This window comes from Oryx dammah, unplaced genomic scaffold (assembly GCF_014754425.2).
Source record: "Oryx dammah isolate SB20612 unplaced genomic scaffold, SCBI_Odam_1.1 HiC_scaffold_22, whole genome shotgun sequence".
NCBI classification, from domain to species: domain Eukaryota; kingdom Metazoa; phylum Chordata; class Mammalia; order Artiodactyla; family Bovidae; genus Oryx; species Oryx dammah.
Genome location: NW_024070206.1, coordinates 24,301,612 through 24,322,200, shown reverse-complemented (window position 1 = coordinate 24,322,200; position 20,589 = coordinate 24,301,612). Strand labels below are relative to the sequence as shown.

Below are 20,589 nucleotides of genomic sequence, written 5' to 3'. Positions count from 1 at the left end.
GAGTTTAAAGGAGGCCACTAGGTTTGGGAAGTCAGTCACTTCTGCTAGAGCTGTTAGGTGGAGTTTTGAGTGCAGAAGTCAATGTAGCAGGAGACAGGGACAGACAGTGTCTAGGTTTGGGGTTCAGTCCAGCTGCGTTTTAACCTTGTTTGTGCTCCATCGTGGCTTTATAACCTTCAGAGAGTTATTTGACCCCCTCAACCTCTGTTCATTTGTAAAATGGAAGTAATGCTCTTGATTCATAATAGGAACATAATCTGTGAATATATAAAGTGGCATTTTTGTGATTAGGAGCAGCATGGGTTTTAGAGTCAGAGTTGGCTGAGTCAATTCTGCCAGTCTGTTATTTGATGAGCTTGGTGTCCTTGGGCAGGTCACCATAAGTGTCAGTTTCCTCACCTGTTTAACAGGGACAATACCTTCTATGTTTGTAGTAAAAATAGAAACACACTAAAGCTAAATGTTCTAGCATCCAGTAGGTATTCTGTTTACTGGCAGGGCCTGTTTGGCAGTGGGAGAGGCTTATAGGGAAGGCAGGACCACAGGGCATTTCTTTAGGGGAAAAGGGAGTGAAACCAAAGTAGTGATGTCTAACAGAAAACCTAGATCACATGTTGTAGGATTATTCTTAGAAAAATAAAAATGGATAGTGCTCCCTCTGAAAACAGTAAAGGGAATGTAACAGGAGTTAATCATAGTTGGAGACTAGAAGACTGAGGTTAGTAGAAAGGTCTATAGGAGTTTGATAGTAAATTATCTCAAACTAGAATTTTATTAAAGAGTTGTTATTAGTATTTAATCAGAATATACATAAAATGTGTGGTATAGAGTAGGTCCTTAAACAGTTTGCTTTAGATTTCCAAGTAGGTCCAGTATGTCAGAATTGTTTGTATCTTTCTAGGTCCTCTTTAAGTGTACAAGTTCTTGATTTCCCTGCAACCCTGGTTTTTATCTTTGCTGTCCTGAAAAGCATTGCTGGAGCTCATCCTTCAACAGCCAGTTTTCCCAAGTCCCTATATCTTCTTTTTCTAGGTTTCTGTGTGACTGCTTAAATAGCAGGCATCATAACTTCTCTTCCATATTTATCTACATACATTTTATATTTGTAGTAAATACACAACTTGTTTTTTAGTTTAATGTATCTTAAATTGTCATATTTTGGCATACCCACCATTTTTTAAGTATGTTACCTTTTTTTAAACCATTCTTTTTAATGACCACAACAAACAATTATCTTTGATAAGAGTATGCATAATTAACTGTTTTCCAAGGACTGGATACTTATTCTACTTTCAACAGTGCTAGCCAGAAATTTCTGTGATGATGGAAATGCTCTCTGTGCTGTCCAATAGGTCACATGTGACTATTGAGCACTTGAAATGTGTCTCAAATAACTGAACTTTTAATTTACGTTTAAATAGCCACATGTGGTTAGAGACCATTGTGTTGGAAAGCACAGTTCTAGTAACAAATATGGAGATCAAAGACAATGCAGTCAGGGTATCTCAGCTATGATCTTATGTAAGGTGGCCAGGGTGAGGACTTATTGCATGGTTAATAGCGCACACTAGAAGAGCTCTGTGACAAAGACCTCAGAAGCCAAAATGTTAGGATGAGTGGGAAAAAATTTAATTATTGGGCCAAAGGGGAGACTGCAGCTGAGGGAAAGGGTAAATATTTTAGAACCAGATATGATTTCTCAGCAGTTGGTTTCAGACTCTAGAGAAAATGCATTCAATTAAGGACCTGGGAGCAGTGCTACTCGGGGAGGATGCTGGGGATTACTAGGAATGCAGATTCTTGCCCTACCCTTGACCTGAATCTGCATGGGTGGGGTGGGGCAGGTTGGGCTTTTTTAGAAAGCCCACGGGTGTTTCTTATTGGTGCTACTGTTTTAAGAACAACTGGTATAGAGTGCTGAACACAAGGTTCCTATGACCTAGATATTTCTAATCAAAGATTCCTAGATTTCTCATCAATTTCCTAGAATATAAAAGACTGGATTGTTCTCCCTAGCATTCAGCACACGTTGAGGCAACACGGTGCTCCACAAAGAGTTATCTCCCATTATCCAGAAATAGTTTTATCCATCTATAATATTCCAAGAGCTTCCCTGGTAGCTCAACTGTAAAGAATCCGCCTGCAATGCAGAAGACTACTGTTCGATTCCTGGGTCGGGAAGATCCCCTGGAGAAGGGAACGGCTACCCACTCCAGTATTCTTGCCTGGGAAATCCCATGGACAGAGGAGCCTGGCGGGCTACGGTCTAGGGAATCAGAGTCGGATGCGGCTGAGTGATTTTCACTTTCATAATATTCCAAGGTTGAGGGAATATGAACGCTAGAACAAAACTGGAGTAACGCATTTTGGTGGTGTCCTTTGTTTTGACCAAGAGCATGGTACAGTGCTTGTGCGCGCTTGTGTGTGTATGTAAGTTTGTACTGTAGTAAATCAAAGGAAAGCAAATGGATAGTTTTCCCGTGGTTGAAAGGAGAAACTGTTCTGGTCAGGGCGTACACCTGATAGATAACGTGAGGATGAAGACAGGAGAGGGCAGATGATAGAACTCTGGGCGTGCAGTTTGTAAAGAAAGGGCTTTCCTGCAGGCGGACACCGCCAGCCGCCGCCCTCTTAACCTTCCCCAGTGTGACGCGGGACAGAACCTGAAAAACTACTCGTTTTATCTGAAACTCAGGTGTAACCAGGCGGGGTGTACTTTTATCTGCCAAGTGACAACCCTGGGTGGGCGGCGCCCGGCGACCCCCAAACCGAGGGCTCACGCCGGCTCGGGAATGCGGAAGGGCCGCAGGACCCGCCGCCGATGGCGGGGGAGGAGGGCGGGCCGCGGGGCCTCAGCCGCGCCGTGCCCGCTCCGGACCTCAAGGCACGCGAGACACAGCGAAAACCCAGGCCGCGGTGGTCGGCTCCAGCCCCGCGCCGGGGCGGACAAGGCGAAGTCGGCCGCGGCGGGAGCAAGAACCGCGGCGCGTCCCCCCTCCCGGAGTTGGGTCCGCCGCGCCTTCCGGTGCGACTTCCGGTCCGCCTCCCGAGGCAGGAAGTGCCGGCGCCGCAGCTGTCGCGCCCGTTCCCTCGCTGGTCCGGTGCAGGCAGCCCGGCTCCTGGTACTGGTGTCCGGCCGCGGTGAGTGGCGCTCGCCCCCGCGCGCGACAACCCTGGGGTCGCCCCAGTGCCCTGCGCCTCCGGCTACCCGACCTCAGCCCCCGCCCTTGGTGCCGGCGGGCGGGCTGGGCGGGGGCTGTGGGACCTGTCGGTGGGCTGGGGGGGAGGGGGGTCGGGGAGGCGGCCTTGGCCGCGGCCGGCCTGAGGCTAGACGTCGAGGGGTCGGGAGGCTCAGGCGTTTGGAAACGGGCTAGGGAGCCGCCCTGCTGGCGGAGGCGGCCGGTCCCCGGCGCTGCGTCACCCGACGGTTTCACACACCTGGTGCCTCGCGCCCCCCTACCCCCACCCCGGCTCCCCGCGGCCTGGTTCGGTGGGTGAGGGGGGTCTGTGCCACACACAGGGCTGGGTGCCTTGGGGACACAGGGGTCCCGCTAGTATCTGGTTCTTGCCGGGAGTGCCGGGTTGGCACCGGCTGAATGGAACGATTTCCACAGGAGTTTTGGCTCTTTCGCAGCATCTCGCATCTTATATTTACTCCGTTCCTACCAATGAAGAAAAGAACAAACAGCAAAAATCACTAAAGGTTTCCTGAAAAAACGAATCGTGACCTCATTGGAGGCCTTGGACTTAGCCCTGAGAGGGAGAACTTACTATTTCTGGCTGGATCTGTGGTAGGCGGTAACAAGACCAAAAGCTCAGAAGGTGGGAATTGTGTCGTGTGAAAAGATGGGGAGACCAGCCTGAACGGAACAGAACTGTGATGGATAATAGCTAGGAGTGGGTAGATCCGTGGGAATCTTTCCACAGATGTCTTCAAACTTGACGAGAAATAAAAGATTATGTAAGAGGCGTTAGGGAGTCATTTTGGATTCTTCACTAAGGGAGAGATATGAAGAAAAGGGTGTTTAGAGGATTAGTTTGGCAGCCTTGGTTAAAGATCGATTTGCAACTCTCCCGTGAGAAAAGAACCATAGCACTTTAGAATTCAGAAGAACCTTATAGGTTATCTTTAGTCTTATAATGGAGAAGAGTGAAATCCATCGAAGTGAGGAGATTTGCCCAAGGTCACTTGAGGGGTTCACCTGGACCACCCATTTTCTCTGAGCATTAGATGGACTCTCTTGGAGCTTATGGTTAAGTACACAGCTTATTGTTTGTCCAGGCTCTGTTGAATGAAACAGCTTCTATGGTGACTGACTCCGTTTATGGTTTAATGAGACTGAGTTTGGGCAAGATAAACTGCAGCTTCTAAAGGACAGGTCCCCAGGTGAGGGCTGCTGGACTTAGGAGAGATAAAAGGACCAGGAGCCCCTAAGAAAGCTGGTTGTCGGTCTCCCAAGGTTCAAAGACAACGTGTATCTTGGGATGATTTTGGCATCTTCCTTTGTTCTGCATCTGAGCTGTGGTGGCTTTGCTTGTTACCTCCAGCCAGCTGCAAGGCATTGTGATACAAGCGCTGGAGGTAGACTTCCTGAACATGATTTTGCATCTAAGTTCTACTTTTTTCTACCTGTGGCTCCAGACAAATTATGTATTCTCTTTGCCCTAATTTTCTTATCTGAGAAATGGGGAAAATAACAGGACCTATGTCAAAGTGGTTCTGAGGATTATATACGTTAATACATATGAAATGCTTAGACCAGTGCCTAGCACATATTTAGCACTCTTATTAGCTTTGTTTGTGTCAGGTATGTAACAAGGAGTGACTGGTACATCTTGTTAAGGATCTCTTGCTGAGAGTCCAGTGGAGTTTATGGGTAGACCTTGGAGAAAGCCATAATTGGGGAGTCACACCTAGGACCTACCTTACAGAGGGCGTATGTGTATGTAATTCTATCTGTGATTTTGAAGAGGCATATGTATTTGTTTGCTTGACTAGTGTTTACTGAGCACCAGCAATGTGTAAGAACACTGTACTTAACCCTGCAACCCTTGGTAGATAGGCTAAATGCCATAAAAATGGACATGTAAATGACACGGCAAAGGAATATGACTGGGCAGTAAAAGTAAAGAAAAGAACCACTGATAGATGCAGCGAGATACATAACTCTCAAAAACATTGAGTGAAAGAAATTGGACACATAAAGTAGGCACTGTATAATTCCGTCTATAAGAAGTTCAAAGACAGAACTATTTATGGTGATAGAAATCTGAGCAATGGTACCCTAGGGAAAGAGTGATTGATTTGGAGAGAACTTTCTGGAGTCATGTTTGTTACTTAATGGTTGGTTACTTGGGGTGGTGGTTACATGGTGTACATCATTTTTAAGATCTGTACATTTCACCATATGTAAATTTTACTTTATTGTTTCACAATAAAAAGATGATAGGGGAGTAGAGATGATAGAAAGTTTACTACCAGTTGGGATGATGATAAAACCCATAATAAAGCAATGACAGTATTATAATGTATGTGATAAATGTTAAAATGCGTGTAGCATGAGGAAAACTTCACCGCTGCTAAGAGAAAAGCTGTAAAATTGAGTTTGGCTATAAAAGAAGTAACAGATACAATAATTTATGGAACTGATTATATATCTGCCTAAATAGGCAGGATAAAAACAATAATAAGTCATTGAGTATGTCAGGTTAATTTTGTGGAGTATTTTAATTTGATTATATACTCAATTCTCTTGATTATTGCTGTTCACACTTGCTCACATACCCAGTCATTTGATCTTCCCAATTAGCACGAGCACTAGTCTTGACTACAGTAATGGCCATGGGAATTCACGAGATGTTCCTGCAGATGCTGATAGACCTTGTCGAAGATGAGAATTGAATCAGAAATGACCTTAGGTTTTAACCCAAGAACCACTCTCTACTTGTTTTGCGTTCATCCACTCTCAGACCTCACTCTGTGCCTCTCTTCACAAATCAGCCTTGAGAAGAGACCTTCTAAACATCCTGTCCCCAGGCATCTCTGCTGTAGCATGGCTAAAACTTGAACTCTCTGTCATCCCTTTGCTCATGAAACCAGCTTCTCCTTCCTCCCCAGTTACCTCATTTTTTAGTGGTATCATTATACTATCAGTTTTTCAGCCAGTCCTTGAGAAAAGCAGTCATTCAAGACAAACTGAAGAAAACTCCAGTTAGAAAGCAAGAACTAGGAAATCAGCATTGTGATCAGCTTGAAGAAGAGGATAGAGGTTGGTGATGGGAATGTTGAAGAAGGAGTGACTCTGTTGCACTTAAGAGAAGAACCCTCTGAACTTGAGAGAAACTGAATGGAAGGAATTAAAGCTTGCTGATGCTGGGAGGGATTGGGGGCAGGAGGAGAAAGGGACGACAGAGGATGAGATGGCTGGATGGCATCACTGACTCGATGGACGTGAGTCTGAGTGAACTCCGGGAGTTGGTGATGGACAGGGAGGCCTGGCATGCTGTGATTCATGGGGTCGCAAAGAGTCGGACACAACTGAGCGACTGAACTGAACTGAACTGAACCAGGAATAAAAAATTTCCCTATCCAGTGCAAACGTGGCTGTGGCCCCTTCAGGGTTTTAAAAATTCTTTGGCTATAATTCTGAAATAAAGGCATTGCCCTATTAAATATTGTAGATGCCAAGGAAACACAGTGGCTTGATTAGTTTTCTATGGGTATATAAGATTATGCCAAAACTTAGCACCTTAAGAAAACACTACAGAGCTTCTGAGGGCCAGCAATTCCAGGGCAGCTTAGCAGAGTGATTCTGGCTGTCTTGAAATTGGGAGTCCAGATGTCGGCTGGGTTTGCAGTTGTTAGACAGAGGATCCACCTCCAAGATGGCTGACTCACCTGGCTGGCAGGTTGCTGCTGGCAGTTGGCCGGCGGCCCTAGTTCTCTGCCACATGGACCGCTCCGTGGGGTTGTGTAGTGCCCTCATGACCTGGTGCTGCCTTCCCCCACATTGAGCAATCTGAGCGAGAGCATGGCAGAACCTACAACATGTATTATGACAAAGTCACACCCCTTCATTTTCACAATGTCCCATTGCGTATGAAGGGTGGCAGAATATACCACCCCAAAATATGCCACTTTGGCCTAAAAATTCTTTTGAGCTGAAGGCAACTAAAAAGGAGCAGACACAAGAAAATCTCTTTGCCTCCCCTCAGTTTGCCTGAAGGGCTTCCCAGGTGGCTCAGTGGTAAAGAATCCACCTGCCAGTGCAAGAGAGGCAGGAGATTCAGGTTTGATCCCTAGGTCTGGAAGATTCCCTGGAGAAGAAAATGGCAGCCCACTCCAGTATTCTTGCCTGGAGAGTCCCTGGTGGGCTACAGTCCTTGGGGTTGCAAAGGACCCGACTGAAGGACTGAGCACAGGCTTCAGGAAGTTTGCCGAAAAGCAGGACACAAATTTACAAAGGTCTTCTTTCGCTCTTTACCAGGAAGGACAAAAGTTGTTAAAGAGACAATTTTAGACTCTTAGAGGGGGAAAGCTGGACTGAAACCTGCAAGGGAAAACTTGCCCTTGTTTACACTGTACTTTTCACCTTCGTCCCTAGCCTCTCCCCTTCACACACACCTTTCTTCTGGCTTTAGCTGAAGATGATATTGAAGCCAGAGTTGCATTTTCTCTGGGTATCTCCCAGGTAAACATGAGATATACACCTTAATAAACTTGTTTGGTTTTCTGTTGTTAGTCTGTTATTACAAAGTGTCAGGCAGAAACTCAGAACCACAGTCAGTGCCTTTTAAGTGGTTAACTCAGTGATTCTCAACCTTCACTCTACATTGGAATCACCTGGTGCATTTTAAAAGTACCAATTCATAGGCCTCACCTACAGACATTCAGTTTCCGTTGTACCAGACCAGGACCTAGACATCACTTTTTTTTTTTTTTTTTTTAGACATCACTTTTTAAAACTTCCCAAGGTGATTCTGATGTGCAGCCAAGGTCGAAACCAGAGGCTAACTGCTGTGAGAGCTGTATCTACCTGCCATATGGTAGCATCGCGTTGCTGCCTGAGATGCTTCTTAGAAAGCTGACAGAATGTGCCATAAGCACCTCTCCCAGGCTCCCAATAAAGCCATAGAGGCTAGATGAAGTTCTCAAGCAATTGCTACCTGTTAATGATCACGGTGCCCATGTTTTGATTTGCACAGCACTATTGCAGGTGATTTTGCAAATATTTAGACTATGATCTAAATATGTTGACACTATAACCACGTGCACCACCAGTATTCCTATATCCCTGCCCTTCTTTAACCTCTGTGAATACTACATATAACCTTTAGTTCACTCTGTTTCAGAAATTTACAAAAATAATGCAATAAAAATTTTGAAGAGGAAGTGAGACTTTTGTCTTATTGCTGTTAAGGCTGATTCACTACCTTATATGCTGTGTTCTAAATGGATATTTTTTGTAACTAAGGATGGAGTTTGGTGGGTTTTATTTGTTTGATATTTATAGGTCAAGTAGTAATTTGACAGTTGCAGGTAAAGATGTCAAGCCTTTACCTGTCATGTCAAACCAAGACAGGTACTAGTAGGAAATACTATCATTTGATGAACCCAAACCAAGGCTGCAGCACTGCACAGCTGCAGGGGGTGCCATTCGTGTTTTATTCTCTTCCCATTCAGCTGTGCACTTCTAATCTGTGCAAATAAATTCCCCAGAAGAGTTGGAATTTGAAAACTCAGTTTCACTGGGAATTACATTTAGAGGAAAGTAGCTGTTCAGGAATGTTGGATTATATTGGTGAGTATTGAAAGTTTAAGAAATATTTTGTGGTTAAAAAAAAATAACTAGAGGGACTTTCCTGGCACTCCAGTGGTTATGGCTCCCTGCGGTGGAAGTGCAGGTTCAGTCCCTGGTAGGGCAACTAAGATCCCACAACCCGGGCTCTGTGGCCAAAAATAAAAGCTAGAAGAATTACATGAAGAACATACAGGTAAAATCACCTTGAACAAATGCGGTTGAATTCTAGGTCTGCCACCAGGTGACCATGGGCAAGTTGTTTGACATCTTTGCTATTCAGTTCCTTCATGTGTAAAGCGGGCATGTGAAATGTAATTCAGCCGTGTGCCTAGCACATGAGTCACTCAGCAAATGGGAGTAGCCATAAGTTGAGTAGACCTTTAATTCTCTGGTGCTAAGGCATTTGGGGCTAGAAAAATAAAAACAAATACGTGAGTTGAGAAACTGCATGGTGCTTGGGCACATTCTAGACATTTGGTGTTGCTAAAGGAAACGTAGAAAGCAGAGAATGGCTAGAGAAAGGTCATTCTAGAGCGGGGGAAGTTGTGCATGCTTAAGAACTTGTACTCTGTCCTGTAGGCATAGGTGGAGGGCCAAAGAGTTCTCAAAAGGGAATGATGTGGTCATTTCATGTTTTACACGCCTCTGGCTGGAAGATAAAGAGTAGTTGACAGGCCACCAAGAGGCAAGGAGGTTGGTGTGTTGGCCATAAAAATATTCTACACAGAGGTGATGAGGGCCCAGAGTAGGGTGGTGGCAAGAAGATGAGCGAATCTGATATATATTTTAAGAGGCTGGGCCTGTTTCATCGGCAAGAGGGACAAGTCAGGGATGACTCACGGTTGTCTGGCTTGGTGAGGGAGTAAGTGATTGTGCCATCAACTGACAGGAACCAAAGCTGAGAAGGGTTAGGAGGGGAAGGTAATTCAGTTTCTAACACGTTGATTCCGAGGGTCTGTGGGACATCAAATGAGTGCCTCACACCGACACAAATGGCTGTTTGAGTCCACAGCCCAAGGGAAGGGTCTGCCCTGGGAATGCAGACGTGGGAGTCACAGGTGTTGTCAGAACAGAGCCGATGAGATCATACAGGGAACGCGGAGTTAATTTAATGAGCCGTTGACTGTGAGAATGCTGAGCAATGTGAATATTTAAGTGAGTGGTGGAGAGAAGTGCCTAATAAGAAACTGGAGGAAGACCAGACATAGAAATAGAACTGAGAGGAGGCCTGAGAGACCAAGTCAGACCAGCATCTTACTTCAACCAGGTGTCCCAAGCTGATGTTCAGGAGTCTCCTTCCTAAGAGAATGAGGTCTTCAAGGATGGGAACCTGGGGCTCCTGTTCCTTTTGGGACAGTTCATTTCTGCTATTACAGTTCATCAAGGCCAAGGGTTGCTGACTCCTGAAGAGAAGAGGGATAAAATGGTGTCAAACACAGCAGAACAGTCCAAGAAGACTTAAATGGGATTTGGCAAATGGAAAGTGCTTACAGTAGAGAAGAGAGAGCCAGATTGTGGTGAGTAGGAAGTGAGAAAGTGGAGAAAGCCAAGATGTTTATCTCAGTAGTTGAGAAGAAAGAGGAGGGAAGTTTCTTTGGAGGCCAGAGTTTGTTTCAGATTGATTGTTTTGCTACAACTTTGCCTTACTTTTCAGCTGATGTTTTATTATCACTTGATATTTTATATGTGTACTTTTATGGGTACCATATACAAATATAAAGGTACACTAGTTTTAAATGAAGTGAAAGTCGCTCGGTCGTGTCCGACTCTTTGCAACCCCATGGACTGTACAGTCCATGGAATTCTCCAGGCCAGAATACTGGAGTGAGTAGCCTTTCCCTTCTCCAGGGGATCTTCCCAACCCAGGGATCAAATCCAGGTCTCCTGCATTGCTGGCAGATTCTTTACCAGCTGAACCACAAAGGAAGCCCAAGACTACTGGAGTGGGCAGCCTCTCCCTTCTCCAGCAGATCTTCCCAACCCAGGAATCTAACCAGGGTCTCCTGCATCACAGGTGGATTCTTAACCAACTGAGGTATTAGGGAAGCCCAGTTTTTAAAGAAGTACAGATGAAAAATCAACTTTTTTCTTTTTAAAGAAATCATGGTATTTACTACATTGAGCCATATCTGCTCTGTAATGGTTTTTGACTGAGGGCTCAGACTTGCTCACTGTATAATGGCTTTTCTAGCCTTACTGGGTTACCTCTCTCTTTTCAGCATCAGCTTCTTCGACAACTCCAACTAAGCTTCAAAGATGTTTAAATATACTTTTGGGTTAGCTGTAGGGTTAGCATGAAACAATTGACTGATCTTTTTTTTTTTTAATAAAGATTTTTCTCTGGGAGATTTTTCTAAATGACTCTATTACAAATACAATTTGTTGATACTGAGGGTGAGCACTAATTCTTGCCTTCAGATCTACTGTCTTTTATATCTTTTGAATCTTGAAGAAATAGAATCATAGAATTTTTGGCATGAGAAAGAATTTTAATCCCACAGTTTTGGAATGTGAGGAATAATTAGTCAAGTGCCTTGCTAGTGGATCACATTCGACTTGACCTTCAATATAACTGAGGTCACATACAAGCCAAATTACAGGAAGGGGAAGAAATTAACATTTATTCAGGCCAAGTGTACCGGGAGGGGAAGGAGTTGGAATGTCAAGAGTAAGGACTCTAAGGCTGATGTGCTTCAAAACTGCAAATGGACTAAAACAATACAGATTTAAAGTCCAAGTCTGGAAGGCCTAGAGACCCAGGTCCAGAGTTCCTCTGCTCAGCCACTGCCCCCACCAGTCATCTGCCTTTGCACTCTGTGGCTTCAGAGTTAGAACAGTCCCCAAGGCCTCTGTCATTTCTGACACCAAATTGCAGTTTTGGTTCCCTGAAATGACCAATGCTCAGGTTCAGTATTTGCTAGGACTCACTGAGAACTGTGACACCTGTAGTTCTGGTTTATTACAGCAAAAGGACTCAGACTAAAATCAATCAAGGGAAGAGATATGCAGAGCCCAGGAGAATTCCAAATGCTCAGCTCCCAGTGGTCTTCTCCACGGGCAGTGTTGATTCCTGGTAAGATGTGACAGTGCATACGGACTATTGCCTGCCAGAGTATTGTCTACCCTTGCTTGCTAGCTGTAGCTTTTGCTGGGAATCTGTCCCCTAGCTACTGTCCACTGCTTCTAGGCCGATCTCAGTTTCTGAAGTTTGTCTAGAGGCCAGGCTGATAACACCTGACCCCAAGACCCCAGATAAACATGGCAGGACATCCTGAGGACTTAGAGATTACCTCCCAGGAGCTGAGGACCAAGGCCAGACCTCTTCTGGGGCAAAATTAAATTCTTTACTATATAAGGGCCATTAATTTTTTTTTTTAACCTAATGAGGGAGTACCTCTCTCTTAGGGCCATTGTGAACATTGAACAAAACATTGGATCAAAAATTTTTTCTGTGGCCTTCCTTGGTGGTCCAGTGGTTAAGACTCCGTGCAAACAAATATTTAAAAAACAATTTTTTCTTCTGGTGTCCATGGTAACTAGTAACGGTAAAGCTGAGATTCGAACTCAGCACTTTTCTAATTCCAAAACCAACAGTCTCTTTGTGTTGTGTTTATTTACATCAGTTGAAACTGCAAATAAAAATGGAATAAGGAAATTCCCTGGCAGTCCAGTGGTTAGGACTCTCACTGCCAGGGACCCAAGTTTGATTCCTATTTGGGGAACTAAGATCCCGCAAGCTACATGGTATGGCCAAAAAAAAAAAAAAAAAGGGAATGAGAAGTGTCTATTCTATTTATTTGACATATAAATTATTGGTAGTAGAGTATTAGAGGCTACCACTATATTACAGAGAATTGAGGAGTGTTTGGGAAGATGAGAAAATGGAGAGATTTGACAATTAGACTACTATTCTAAAAGTTTTGTCTAGAGAAATGGGAAATGAAGATGTAGCTAGAAGGGATACAAGATTAAAGATATGTTTTGATTTTTTTTTTAAATGAGAGCCTTTTGAGCATGTACTTATAGTGACTGTACTAGTCTCTTTGCATATATCTCATTTAATTCTCACTTCTGTTAGAGTAGTTATTGTGTTTTGCTCTAAAACAGAATTTAGTGAGCTTCTCTAAATTTTCAAGCCGTATTTTGAAAAAACCAAGGCTCAGAGAGGTTATGTAATGTTGGTGGTAAAATGGAGTTAAGAGGTATACCTGCTGCATAGGATTGTTGTGAGGGTTAAATGGGACGGTCTTTGTGAACTGAGATGTCCTCTTTGGAGTCTTAAGGGGAGCCCCCTGTCTTCACAGCAGTGCTTGGCACACAGTAGCACTCGGTAAGTGTGAGCTATTGCTGCATGCTTCAAATCTCATTCATGTTTAATAAAAATGAGTTTCATGAAACTTGGGGGAAAGCTACATCAGTACTGGCCTATTTCTTTAAAACTTCCTTTTTCGTAGATGTTTTTTGTGACATTGGAAATAAAGTTTACATGTATAACATAACCCAAATAATCATTCTATGTTAAGATATTTTTACTCACTAACTTTAGGTGTCATGAGTCCTTTTCCTTTACTTTGTGCTTTATGCCTATTGTTTTATGTTCTTTACTTTTCAGTTCTGGAATTAAACCGCCACCATGTCGAGCAAAAAGGCGAAGACCAAGACCAAGAAGCGCCCCCAGCGCGCGACCTCCAACGTGTTTGCCATGTTTGACCAGTCCCAGATTCAGGAGTTCAAGGAGGCCTTCAACATGATCGACCAGAACAGGGATGGGTTCATTGACAAGGAAGACTTGCATGACATGCTTGCTTCTCTAGGTAGACTTTTATGTTCTTAATATGCCTGCCTCCTCCAACATAAACATTAATCAGCATTTTATGAATTAATTTTTTTGTGATATGCAATTATCCATCTCAGAGGCCTGTTGAGAGATGTTGGGTGGGAGATGCCCTACTGAGGCGGGGCCAGTCACAAGAGGATACGCCTGCAGGGGTGCGGGCCTGGCAGCCTCTGTGGCTGGGCAGGTTCCATTCCTGTGGCTAAATATAAGTCCACTAGGTAAAAAACTGGGGAATGGCTAGGTGGCACAATACCAGAATCTTAAACAAAAGTGGCTAATAATGTAGTGTACTAAGTAGTAAAGGTTGAGAACAGGTTATAAGAACAGAGGTGACAGTAATAAGTGATCATGACCACCTCAAGGAGGAAGGCCAGGTCTCCTAAAAAAGCAGGGGGCGGGGGCAGAACACAAGGAAGGGGACTGTCACACCTTATAACTTTTTTATAATTGCAGAAGTGAAAATGTAAAGGTACATTTATGGATTTCTATACATTATTTGGGCTTTCCCAGTGGCCCAATCTGTTCGCCAATGCAGGAGACTCAAGAGACACGTGTTCGATCCCTGGGTTGGGAAGATCCCCTGGAAGAGGAAACGGCAACCCACTCCAGTATTCTTGCCTGGAAGATTCCATGGGCAGAAAAGTCTGGCAGGCTACAGTCCATGGGGTCACAAAGAGTTGGACACAACTGAGCACACACACACTCAAACACATTATTTAACTATAGCTGATTTATAGTATTGTGTTAGTTTCAGGAATACAGCTTCAGATTCTTTTCCATCATAGATTATTAGAAGATGCTGAATAACATTCCTGTGCTGAACAGTAAATCTTGTTTCATATCTATTTTATATATTTTGTATATAGTGATGTGTATCTATTAATTCCAAATCCCTGATTTATCCCTTCCCCCACTTCCCCTTTGGTTACCATAAGTTATTTGCCATGTTTGTGAGTCTGTTTCTGTTTTGTTGAAGTTCACCTGTATCATTTTTTTTTTAAGATTTCATATGTAAGTGATTTTTTATATTTGTCTTTCTCTGCGCCTTACTTGCTTCCCTTAGTATGATAATCTCTAGGTCCATCCATGGTGCTGCAAATGGCAATATTTCATTTAAAGATACAAGATTTAAAGCGAACAGAAACTACCCTCTGTCATTTTGGTTATGTGGGTGTTAATTTATTATTCTTTATGTGATTTTGTTGTTTTGATCTTAAGGAAGGAAGGGAAAGTCCTCCTTGTCTTGCCAGAGTCAGCACTATTTCATGGTTAGTAGAAAGGAGTGTCAAGCCTGGGGGCAGGGGATACAAGTCAAGCATGGCCCACAGTTAGGGTCTGTACTGGAGTGTTTCTATGTTAGACTGAGAGCCATAAATGGCTATTCCAGGGCCAGGGACAAAGGGAGAAAAGGTGTTACTTTTTTTCCTTTTAGTAACCATATAATTTCATTCCCCTATTTCACTTTTAATTTTATTCTCCTAACATTGTTTTGAAAATATTTTAAAATTTGTTTTTAATTGGAATATAATTGCTTGCAGTGTTGTGTTGGTTTCTGCCTTAACAACAATGTGAATCAGCCATAAGTATACATATGGCCTCTCCCTTGAAAATTTTTAAGCTAATATAAAGATGAAGGAACAGTATAATGAACATGCTTCCATTCTTTACCCAGTTTCAGTGGTTGTTAACATTTTGCAACATTCCTCCTAGTCAGAGAGAGAGTGTTATGGAAAAGGGTATGTGTGGGGTCTGGCTCCTCTACTCCCAGAAGCGAATAAACAGGCCAGGTTGGTGGGAAGGAAAGTTTGCTTTATTTCAGACGCCGGCAGCTGGGAAGGGAGGCCAAACATCTGGCCAAAGGCGGACTCCCCACCCCTCCACTGGCAACCAGTGAGGCAAAAGCTTTTGTAGACAGAAGGAGAGGGCTACATGTGGAAACAGCTCAGTCAACCCTGACAGTCATCTTCAAATTGGTCATTGATGGTCTGACCAGAATCATCTTGGTTGTTTTAAGTACAGTTACTCTTCAGTTCCAGGATTCGTTTGTCCCTATTTCTTTGAGGCCAGTTCTCAGAATTGTGGCAACTTATGTTCTGACAGAATGTAGTCCACTGGAGAAGGAAATGGCAAACCACTTCAGTCTTCTTGCCTTGAGAACCCCATGAACAGTATGAAAAGGCAAAATGATAGGATACTGAAAGAAGAACTCCCCAGGTCAGTAGGTGCCCAGTATGCTACTGGAGATCAGTGGAGAAATAACTCCAGAAAGAATGAAGGGATGGAGCCAAAGCAAATACAATACCCAGTTGTGGATGTGACTGGTGATAGAAGCAAGGTCCAAAGCTGTAAAAAGCAATATTGCATAGGAACCTGGAATGTTAGGTCCATGAATCAAGGCAAATTGGAAGTGTTCAAACAAGAGATGGCAAGAGTGAACGTCGACATTCTAGGAATCAGCTAACTAAAATGGACTAAAACGGGTGAATTTAACTCAGATGACCATTATATCTACTACTGTGGGCAGGAATCCCTTAGAAGAAATGGAGTAGCCAACATGGTCAAAAGAGAGTCCGAAATGCAGTACTTGGATGCAGTCTCAAAAACGACAAAGAATGATCTCTTTGTTTCCAAGGCAAACCATTCAGTATCACAGTTATCCAAGTCTATGCCCCAACCAGAAACACTGAAGAAGCTGAAGTTGAACGGTTCTATGAAGACCTACAAGACCTTTTAGAACTAACACCCAAAAAAGATGTCCTTTTCATTATAGGGGACTGGAATGCAAAAGTAGGAAGTCAAGAAACACCTGGAGTAACAGGCAAATTTGGCCTTGGAATATGGAATGAAGCAGGGCAAAGACTAATAGAGTTTTGCCAAGAAAATGCACTGGTCATAGCAAACACCCTCTTCCAACAACACAAGAGAAGACTCTACACATGGACATCACCAGATGGTCAACACCGAAATCAGATTGATTATATTCTTTGCAGCCAAAGATGGAGAAGCTCTATACAGTCAGCAAAAACAAGACCAGGAGCTGACGGTGGCTCAGATCATGAACTCCTTATTGCCCAATTCAGACTTAACTGAAGAAAGTAGGGAAAACCACTAGACCATTCAGGTATGACCTAAATCAAATCCCTTATGATTATACAGTGGAAGTGAGAAATAGATTTAAGGGACTAGATCTGATAGATAGAGTGCCTGATGAACTATGGAATGAGGTTCGTGGCATTGTACAGGAGACAGGAATCAAGACAACCTCCATGGAAAAGAAATGCAAAAAAGCAAAATGGCTGTCTGGGGAGGCCTTACAAATAGCTGTGAAAAGAAGAGAAGCGAAAAGCAAAGGAGAAAAGGAAAGATATAAGCATCTGAATGCAGAGTTCCAAAGAATAGCAAGAAGAAATAAGAAAGCCTTCCTCAGCGATCAATGCAAAGAAAAAGAGGAAAACAGCAGAATAGGAAAGACTAGAGATCTCTTCAATAGAGATATCAAGGGAACATTTGATGCAAAGATGGGCTCAATAAAGGACAGAAATGGCAGAAATGGTATGGACCTAACAGAAGCAGACGATATTAAGAAGAGGTGGCAAGAATACACAGAAGAACTGTACAAAAACGATCTTCACGACCAAGATAATCACGATGGTGTGTTCACTTACCTACAGCCAGACATCCTGGAATGTGAAGTTAAGTGGGCCTTAGGAAGCATCACTACGACAAAGCTAGTGGAGGTAATGGAATTCCAGTTGAGCTATTTCATATTTCAAATCCTGAAAGATGATGCTGTGAAAGTGCTGCACTCAATATGCCAGCAAATTTGGAAAACTCAGCAGTGGCCACAGGACTGGAAAAGGGCAGTTTTCATTCCAATCCCAAAGAAAGGCAATGCCAAAGAATGCTCAAACTACCACACAGTTGCACTCATCTCACACGCTAGTAAAGTAATGCTCAAAATTCTCCAAGCTAGGCTTCAGCAATACGTGAACCATGAACTTCCAGATGTTCAAGCTGGGTTTAGAAAAGGCAGAGGAATCAGAGATCAAATTGCCAACATCTGCTGGATCATGGAAAAAGCAAGAGAGTTCCAGAAAAACATCTATTTCTGCTTTATTGACTTGACTATGCCAAAGCCTTTGACTGTGTGGATCACAATAAACTGTGGAAAATTCTGAAAGAGATGGGAATACCAGACCACCTGACCTGCCTCTTGAGAAACCTATATGCAGGTCAGGAAGCAACAGTTAAAACTGGACATGGAACAACAGACTGGTTCCAAATAGGAAAAGGAGTATGTCAAGGCTGTATATTGTCACCCTGCTTATTTAACTTATATGCACAATATATCATGAGAAACGCTGGGCTGGAAGAAGCACAAGCTGAAATCAAGATTGCCGGGAGAAATCTCAGTAACCTCAGATATACAGATGACACCACCCTTATGGCAGAAAGTGAAGAGGAACTAAATTCTCTTGATGAAAGTGAAAGAGGAGAGTGAAAAAGTTGGCTTAAAGCTCAACATTCAGAAAACGAAGATCATGGCATCTGGTCCCATCACTTCATGGGAAATAGATGGGGAAACAGTGGAAACAGTGTCAGACTTTATTTTGGGGGGCTCCAAAATCACTGCAGATGGTGACTGCAGCCATGAAATTAAAAGACACTTACTCCTTGGAAGAAAAATTATGACCAACCTAGACAGCATATTCAAAAGCAGAGGTATTACTTTGCCAGCAAAAGTCCATCTAGTCAAGGGTATGGTTTTTCCAGTAGTCATGTATGGATATGAGAGTTGGACTGTGAAGAAAGCTGAGCACCAAAGAATTGATGCTTTTGAGCTGTGGTGTTGGAGAAGACTCTTGAGAGTCCCTTGAACTGCAGGGAGATCCAACCAGTCCATTCTAAAGGAGATCAGCCCTGGGTGTTCTTTGGAAGGACTGACGCTAAAAGCTGAAACTCCAGTACTTTGGCCACCTCATGCGAAGAGTTGACTCATTGGAAAAGACTCTGATGCTGGGAGGGATTAGGGGCAGGAGGAGAAGGGGACAACAGAGGATGAGATGGCTGGATGGCATCAGTGACTCGATGGGCGTGAGTCTGAGTGAACTCTGGGAGTTGGTGATGGACAGGGAGGCCTGGCGTGCTGCGATTCATGGGGCCACAAAGTCGGACTCAACTGAGCAACTGAACTGAACTGATGCTGTGGGTGGTGTCTTGTCATCGTGTGGTTAACTTCTTCACCGTGGTGTTTTAGTATCTATAAGACGCCTCCCACAATGTGACTCAGAATATTATCTGTAGCCCCTGAGAAAGAACTAAAGGTTCTTGAGTGTGCTCATGACTACAGTATTATTATTTGGTCTCCTTTGACTGTTTTCCTTTGATTCCGCATTTCTCGTTTCTCCGATTAAACATATTCTCTGACTAAACTTATTCCACAGACAAAAGGCAGGCAGAGGATACGGTGGAGGGCAAGTTCTGTTTCAAGAGTGAAGACAGGATCCGACTTGGTGACTTGGAGGCGGGGTGGTTCCCAGTGTTTTCCGCACTCTGAATCACTAAATGTACTTCAGGTCACTACCAAAGAAGCCCACCAAGGAAAATTATGGTTCTTAGTTGCATTACAGAGGTTGAACACTCAGCCTGTTCCCTCCTAGTAGATGATCAGTTAGCTTTTGTTGGGTGAAAGGGTTGTGATACAATAAGAGGCTGACTTTGAGGACTTCCATTTGGGGAACCCCATACTTTTTAAAATCAAATTATATTAGACTCCTTGAATGGGTCCATAGGTGCCCAGCCTAAGCCAGTTCATTTTAAATCCCAGTGTCTTCTTTGTACCCAAGTACTCTTCACACCTTTGGGTTATACTTTTCATGCCTCAAGAATTGGTGCAAGAGAATTGGATTAGGCCTGAAGGTAGAAAAGTAATGACTTTTTTTTTTTTAAACCACTTTCACTTATTTAAAGAATCTTGAGATTAATTTGGGGCTGATTTTGTATTGGTATGTTGAATAGGTGTACTGAATGAAGATTGTAATGCAATAAGATGGATGCCAACCTGGCACTTAAATTCCACTCGGATTCCCAGGAGTAAAACTTACATATGAACCATGGTTCTAGCATGGACTATCATTAGAGCTTAGTTGGGTATAATAGAGACATACTGACATATATGTTCTTTTCATGGAGAATCGTACAAACTTAATGCTGGAAGGGAAACCTTCTGGAATTTAACTAGTCAAGTCGTTTTACAGATAGAAAGTAAATCCTGGACAGGTGCCACCCTCCTCCCAGGCACACAGCCAGGGGCAGAACTGGGGTTCAAACCCACTGCTCCAGACGCTTCCTTCAGGGCTGCTTTTCCCACGCCATGTGGACTTCACAAGCGCTGGGACCGGGGAGGCTTTTTGTTACTCCCACCAAATGAGGCCAACTTCCAGCGGAAGGTCAGGGGAGTTCCCTCCCACTGTACCGGAACAGGAGACGTGTTCACGGTTGGAACTGAGGTTAAGATTTCCCATCATGAACAATGCTGAACAAGACTGCATTTCAACACCAGTAATGGCATCTGGGCATGTGTCTGACAACCAAAAAGAATGTAATGTAACAGTGTTTAAAATGAGCTCCCAGTTCTAAACCAATCTAATAGTTTTAGCTTAAATGACTAATTTATAAATAGTTTGAAGCATACCAATTATGGCTATGTGTACCACGGTTAGAAACATGAATAGATTTTTTAAAATAACCAGTATTGAAATGTCCTGATAGGTCTTTAATGTTATCAACATTCAGAATGTGCTAATGTGGCATTGCCTGTTTCATAGTTTCACATGTTTGTTTTGTTTTGTTTTGAATGAAAAATAGTGAAGAAGAAGGAAATGGCAACCCACTCCAGTATTCTTGCCTGGAGAATCCCATGAACAGAGGAGCCTGGCGGGCTGCAGTCCA

General features: G+C 43.4%; 1 protein-coding gene across 3 annotated transcripts in view; it reads left to right on the top strand.

The window, feature by feature from the left end:
• The first annotated feature begins 2,879 nt into the window (after positions 1–2,879).
• The window catches only part of LOC120881096 (myosin regulatory light chain 12B), a 19,451-nt gene continuing 1,741 nt past the window's right edge, over positions 2,880–20,589 (top strand). Inside the window, exons 1-2 of one of the 3 annotated variants that reach the window (XM_040264674.1) lie at positions 2,880–3,141; positions 13,414–13,615. In XM_040264674.1, the coding sequence (XP_040120608.1) occupies positions 13,435–13,615 (181 nt within the window). In that variant the 5' untranslated portion in view covers positions 2,880–3,141; positions 13,414–13,434. Of the gene's footprint in view, positions 3,142–11,855; positions 11,875–13,413; positions 13,616–20,589 lie in introns of those variants that run through there. The other 2 variants (XM_040264676.1, XM_040264675.1) reach the window with 2 other exon arrangements.